This window comes from Tursiops truncatus, chromosome 21 (assembly GCF_011762595.2).
Source record: "Tursiops truncatus isolate mTurTru1 chromosome 21, mTurTru1.mat.Y, whole genome shotgun sequence".
Classification (NCBI taxonomy): Eukaryota; Metazoa; Chordata; class Mammalia; order Artiodactyla; family Delphinidae; genus Tursiops; species Tursiops truncatus.
Genome location: NC_047054.1, coordinates 21,133,332 through 21,140,433, shown reverse-complemented (window position 1 = coordinate 21,140,433; position 7,102 = coordinate 21,133,332). Strand labels below are relative to the sequence as shown.

General features: G+C 40.6%; 1 protein-coding gene across 1 annotated transcript in view; it reads right to left on the bottom strand.

Annotated features, from left to right (window-relative positions):
- Positions 1-2,136: 2,136 nt before the first annotated feature.
- The window catches only part of LONRF1 (LON peptidase N-terminal domain and ring finger 1), a 45,661-nt gene continuing 40,695 nt past the window's right edge, over positions 2,137-7,102 (bottom strand). Inside the window, exon 12 of the mRNA XM_019921333.3 lies at positions 2,137-3,510. Within this exon, the coding sequence (XP_019776892.1) occupies positions 3,352-3,510 (159 nt within the window). The 3' untranslated portion in view covers positions 2,137-3,351. The remainder of the gene's footprint in view (positions 3,511-7,102) is intronic.

The window sequence follows — 7,102 nt, the reverse complement described above, 5'->3', positions numbered from 1 at the left end:
GAACATATTTTAGATCTCCAGATAATTTTTGGAATTGCACGTCCTCAAATCGAAGGGCACTGGATTTGTTGTATTGTTTAGAATGTTTTTCCTCAAATGTGTAGGAGTTGACTGTCTCCTCATCTTTGTCACGTGGGAGCTCTGTTCCTTCCTGTGGGTGCTGGTGTGGTTCTGGGTGGCCTGCCTCTGCTGACTGGTGAACGCTGGAACGCCTGCCGTGTGAGCGAAGTCAGCAGCCTACTGTCTGTGCGTGAGAGCCCTCCATCCCACGTGGCTAATGAAGGTTTCATGGTCTTCTCTGGCCCAACGCCCTCATTTGGTGCTTTGGCCTGAGAACAGCTGCTGTTGCTGCCTGCTGCCCTGGCCAAGTGGGGAGAGGCCAAATGATCCAGCCGTGTCACATACAGCCTCCCCAGGGAACCTGCCCAAGTTTTCCAAGACCCTTTACCAGTCTGGGGCTCCCCTGCAGTCCTCCGTTTCTGTAAAGCTATGCTCTCCTCTGGTCTTCTATATTAGATCCCGTTTCCATATCTCAAAAATTCCTCAAAAAGCATTGACTTTAGTTTTGCAACGCCATTAGATTTCATTTTCTTTACTGTCATTGTTTTGAACTTGGGGAGGAAGGTAAGACGAGGTATTTGCTCAGTCTAACCATCTTTATTCAACTTCCCTTCTTAACTGGCATTTATTTCATCAACCCTGTTCAGTGGTCACCCTGTGTCTTGGAGATTGAATCTGTCTAAACTGCTGGACACTGATCTTGATACTCAGGAGAGGGTTTATGTATTTAATTCAAATATCCCCCATACATGCTATAAGCAAAGCACAAGGAAAGTGCTACGGATTCAGGGTTTTAGCTGAGTGAAGGCATTCAAGTTGATCTCGAGAAACAGGAAGAACTGGACATGTAGAGACAGGTGTATAAGAAAAGAAGATCAACCACCAGCCACCTTGGCTTGAAATATGGAATTCACGACAGAACTTAGTCACTTCAAGTGTTAAGGGAAAAAAAAAGTCAGATTCTTCCCCCTCCTTCTTTTTCTGATAATCTGGATGGAAAGTGCAGTAGGAAAAAGATTTCCAGAGATTAAAAAGAAAAAAAATCTATAGACAGAATAACTATCAGAGATCATTTACCACAAAACTAGGGTCAAATGATAAAACCCATGAATTTCCATTAGTGTGTGTGTGTATATATAGAGAGACCATTTAATGCTGCTTTGTGCGTGTGTATGTGTGGACACACGCAATACATACCACGGATGTCGATTCAGCACCAGGTAACTCCTGCTGCCGTCTGATACATATTTTGAGAACTATACAGAACTGTATAGGTAAACTCTTCATTTATACCACCCAGACACTATTTAAGCTATTTAACAGGCACTTGATAGTTTTTTATTACAAGAAAGTTCAATCTAACACTGCAGAAACTATTGATAAGGTACTTTTGGGGAATGGCCCATTCTTTGTAGAACTATTCACGATTCATGACTAGCATAATTGTGAGGGCAAATGGTGGCTCTCTATCTAGGCAGTGATTTCTGCCTTTTTAATTAAAACATTCAATATTAAATCCTAGCTGGGAAATCAGGGACTGAAAGAATCGAGGCTGTTTAGCCAAGAGGTGTCCCCTATGGGGGTAACTAAGAGCCTTATCTTTATCCTAAAAGGGACATGGATTTTTCAGAGGTTGAAAAATGTGCCTTAGAGCAGGGGTCCCAAACTTTTGGGCCCCAGGGACCAGTTTCGTGGATGACACTTTTTCCACGGACCGGGGTGGGGTGGGGGGTAGTTCAGGCGGTAACGCGAGTGATGGGGAGCGGCAGACGCAGCTTCGCTCGCCTGCAGCTCACCTCCTGCTGTGCGGCCCGGTCCCTAACAGGCCACGGACTGGTACCAGTCCGGGGGTTGGGGGACCCCTGCTTTAGAGGATGGTTCTAGGCCTAAACTTTCCTTAAGACACTTCATTGTTTGGTCAAAAGATGACCAAAAAAAAAAAAAAAAAAGTATTTTGAAAGCTATAGCTTACATCTCACAGCACAAAACAGTAGGCAAAACTCATCTGTTCTCTGTGTAGCTTGATTCCTCCGCTGATCTTTTTTTGACATTAACCTAATCATTAAGAAAAAAAAGTATTATGAATTTAGCTTTTATTCAAAATTAAATAAGCAAAAGCAAAATTTTTAAGAAACTTTTACAAATTACTTACATAAAAGAAAGTTAAGAGGGACAGTCACAAGTCTGCAACAAATAATTACAAAAGTATCTAGGGCAGCATGAATACAGACCATGTCACAGCATGGTGATCTAACTGTGATATGAATAAGGCATAACTAACATTTGCACCAAGACGAGAATTAAAAAAAAAAAAACCAACATACTTTAAAAGCTTAGTTCTACATTAAGCTTCTTCTCTTCCCTTAGATCCTTAATGGGTTTATACTATGTAATTTTTTTAAACAAACATATGTCAAACTATAAATTACATAGATGGGCAGTTAATGTGAAAAGCCCCCCTAAAATGTACAAACTAACTGGTACTGAACTGAGTTCTCCATTTACCTTTATGTACAGTTAAGTGTAAACCATATTTTCACAGTTTTAAGTGTTTTATGAATAGATGCACAGTACCAAGTCAGGTTTGCAATTGTTCCTGAAAACTGGCTCTAGGTTCTGCATCCGATGCCTGTTGGCTATTGGGATGCAAGTATTTACATAAATAAGAAACTGTGTCCTAGTCAATGGTCAAGACAGTTCAGCAAGAGCGGTATTTCCGACAAAAAGTGATACTCAATACCATAGCTTACGTACTTGTGCAAATTAAGCATCAGGACAGAGAAATCTGAGGCAAATTCAATTTGCAAAAACTTGTATCGCTACTGTTGTAAACTTGGGCAATAAATGACCCTCGGCAAGTTCTGCTCTCTATGGCTTTTTTTTTTCTTTTAAAATTTTAAAGCCAGAGAAAATGCACCCATACTACCCACACGGGCGCGCATGCGCGCGCGCACACACACACACACACACACCCACACCCACACCCACACACGCACCCACACACAGAGTTCTCATTTCATTTAGAGTATGGTACATAGTGCAACTTCATCACAATGTAGAGGTTTAACACACATTTAGTGTGTGTTTTTCTGTGCAAGTTCTTAGTGGTCTAAATCCTAGTTGAAGGTATCTGTTTGCAGAACCACATGATTCAGGAGGTTGAAGGAAAAAGAAAAAAAAAAAGTTTCATTACATTTCTCAAACCAGCACTGGATGTGCAAAGGCAGCGGACAATCTGGCCATCACCACAGCCAGATTAGGGTAATTTTAGAGGAAGATCCAAGCAGTTGGTTACTTAGATTGGTCTCTAGAAAAATAAGTCAGTATGTGCTGTATCTTTGTCAACCGTTCTTTCAAAGACTTCATTGACAAAACCGACAGCTGATAGCGGGGGTCGACGGGAAGGACGGCAAGAAGCCACCAACACCAGGCGGGTCCATTAGGGATTGCCTAAAAAGAATCCACATTGTATAGTGTTAATAAAACAAATATTTATGTAATTACAGCAGTAAAAAACCACCACCAAGCTAATCTGTATTGAGCACTTTATGGTGTCAGATTCTTTTTCTAACTTAAAAAAATTTTAATTGAAGTATAGTTGACTTACAATACTGTTGGTTTCAGGCGTGCAACAGTGATTTAGTATTTTTATAGATTATCCTCCATATAAAGTTATTATAAAATGTTGACTATATTCCCTGTGCTGCACTTTACATCCTTGTAACTTACCTATTTTATACCTAGTAGTTTGTACCTCTTAATCCCCTTTACCCCTCCTCCTCCTTCACTTCCCTCTGGTAACTACCATTTGTTTTCTATATCTGTGAGTCTGTTTCGGTTTTGTTATGTTTGTTCATTTGTTTTATTTTTTTATACTCCACATAGAAGTGAAAACATACAGTATTTGTCTTTCTGACTTATTTCACTTAGTATGATAATCTCCAGGTCCATCCATGTTGTCAAAAATGGCAAAATTTCATTCTTTTTTATGGCTGAGTAACATTCCATTGTAGATACACATACACACACCACATCTTTATTCATTCTTCTGTTGATGGGCTTAGGTTGTTTCCATATCTTGGCAATTGCAAATAATGCTGCTATGAACACTGGGTGCATGTATCTTTTCAAATTAGTGTTTTCATTTTCCTTGGATATATACTCAGGAGTAGCATTGCTGGATCTCATGGTAGTACAATTTTTAATTTTTTTTGAGGAACCTCCATACTGTTTTCCACAGTGGCTGCACCAATTTACATTCCCACCAACAGTGCATGAGTGTTTCCTTTTCTCTCCACATCCTCACTAATACTTGTCTTCCTGACGGTATCCATTCTGACAGGTATGAGGTGATATCACAACATCACTAATCATCAGGGAAATGCAAATCAAAACCACAGTGAGCTGTCATCTCACACCTGTCAGAATGGCTATCTCAAATCCTTTATCAATCATGTAAGGAGGGCACTATTATGCCCATATAAAATGGGGCAACTGAAGCTTAATTAAATATAATGCAAATTGTCCAAGATATCTCAGCTCCTATGTGGCAGAGCCAAGGTTCAAATAATCCAGACCTGCCTCATAGCCAGCACTCTTTCCTCTTCACTGACCTAAACAGGTATCTCAATCTCAGGCTACTGGCTTCTGGGGCTGGACAGTTCTGTGTTATGGGGACTGTCCTGTGCATTGTAGCATGTTTAGCACATCTCTGACCTCTGTCTACTAGCTGCCAGGAGCACCTCCCCCAGTTCTGATGGTCAAAATCGTCTCCAGATATTGCCAAATGTCCCACAGGGGCAAAACTGTCCCCAGTTGAGAACTGCTTTCTTAAAATATATATTTAAAACACTAAGGGACCTCCCTGGTGGTCCAGTGGTTAAGGCTCTGCGCTTCCAATGCAGGGGGCATGGGTTCGATCCCTGGTCGGGTAACTAAGATCCCGCATGCCACACGGCATGGCCAAAATAAATAAATAAATAAAATATTAAGACAAGTTAAGTGATATTTTTAAATGTCTTCAAAGAATTGTGGAATCCTAGGAAGGATATAAGAAAAGTCTCAGCTTCCAGTTTCATTTGAGAAATAAACATATCTCTAGCAAAGAACTTCATCTGATGTTGCAAGGGCTGACTATTGGCTATGGAATGAATTAGGAATTTATATACAAGAATGTTTAAGCCACCTTTACTACACACTGAATTGCTTTTTACTGAACCTAAAACATGAAGTTTCAGAATGACAAAAGGAGCTGTGACATGAGTTGATATCAATAAGCTCCTCCTAGAATCAAACTGGACTTATCTGTGTCCTGCCTGTTGTCAACTCAGCATCACTGCCACCTTCCGTAGAGACATCAGAAACTACATTTCCCAGGATCCCCTCCCCCCATGTGAGGGGGTGGTTCCAGGTTAAACATGACCAATGAGAGGCACTCTTTCAAGATTTGGAAGTTGGGAGAGGAAGCCATTGTTCTCTGGAGGCTGTTGCCAAGTGTGGGCAGATGTGAGATTTGCAGAAGCTTTCCAGAGCATTTGTGAAAACCACCTGCTCCACTACTGCAAACTGAGATACTGGTGGGGACTGCCCTGGGATTCCTAAGGATGACAGCAGCTTCCCCTCAAGTCCTGAGCCCGTGCTCCACTGTGTCAGGAAGAGAGTCCCTGAGCTCCGCTGATGATGGCCTGATCTGATCCTCCCTCCTCCAGCTCTCCCAATGGGGGTGTCAACTTTAATTCCGACAATAAACCCTTCACTCCTGGGATATATAGAGTGGCTGCTTTTGTTTTCCTGACTGAATCCTGACTCATACAGTATGACTAACTGAAAGCAGTGGAAGAGGACTGCATAATAAAAGTGAGGGTGGTGGAGGTGATTGGAAAGTAATGTTGAAATTTTCTACAAGTTGGTTTGTTAACATTTAAAATGTACTTATTCAATTCTGTGCTCATCAAAAGCTGTTTCTATCAAGTTCAATCAGATTCAGGTAGCCAGGATAAAACAAACACGTGGCAACTAATATATGCTGGACACAGACTGAGAACTCAGTTTGGAGATGATGTGATGTTGAAATTTCAAGTTCAGGTGAAGGATTCAATTGAGATTCAGACAGATGTAGGCCGACCTTTGAAAACTGGAATGAGAGACAGTGTCCATCACAGGGGCCCTCTGTCCATCTGATATTCATTTACAGCCATTCCTTTATGTAATCTATTCCCATCTAACCACAAACATTGTATCCAACTCAATTCAACAATGCTTATGCCTAATGCTTTGGTGGGTCTTTTTCCAGATTTTCCAGGATAGGAACTCTTCTTTATGCCTCTTGCAGTGCTCTGCTTGACCAGAAAGCACCTGCTGTATGCTAATTAGATTAAACTTAAATGTAAACCCTAAATTCCAGATCAAGACCATAAGAACGATAGTTTCAGGAGGAGTGAAATATAAAACATGAAGAGATAAAGATGAATTAAAGTGGCAGGGTAAAAAGCTGGGGATAACAGAAAAGGTGACAAGATTTTTTAAAAGTATAGAAAATGATACATCTCTCAACTCTCAAAGAATAACAGCAAAGCCAAAGAGGCTCGAAGACGTAGCTGTCTTACAGGCACAATTTACTAGATGGTACCATGTCCCCTTTTTTAAATTGAAGTATAGTTGATTTACAGTGTTGTGTTGTGTTAATTTCTGCTGTAAAGCAAAGTGACTCAATTATACACATATATACATTCTTTTTTTATATTCTTCTCCATTATGGTTTATCCCAAGAGACTGGATATAGTTCCCTGTGCTATACAGTAGGACCTTGTTGTTTATCAATTCTAAATGTAATAGTTTGCATCTACCAACCCCAAACTCCCAGTCCATCCCTCTCCCTCCCCACCTCCCCCTTGGCAACAATGAGTCTGTTCTCTGCTAGTCCATTTCTGTTTTGTAGATAGGTTCAGGTTCATGATAGGTTCATTTGTGCCATATTTTAGATTCCACATATAAGTGATATCATACAGTATTTATCTTTCTCTTTCTGATTTACTTCATTTAG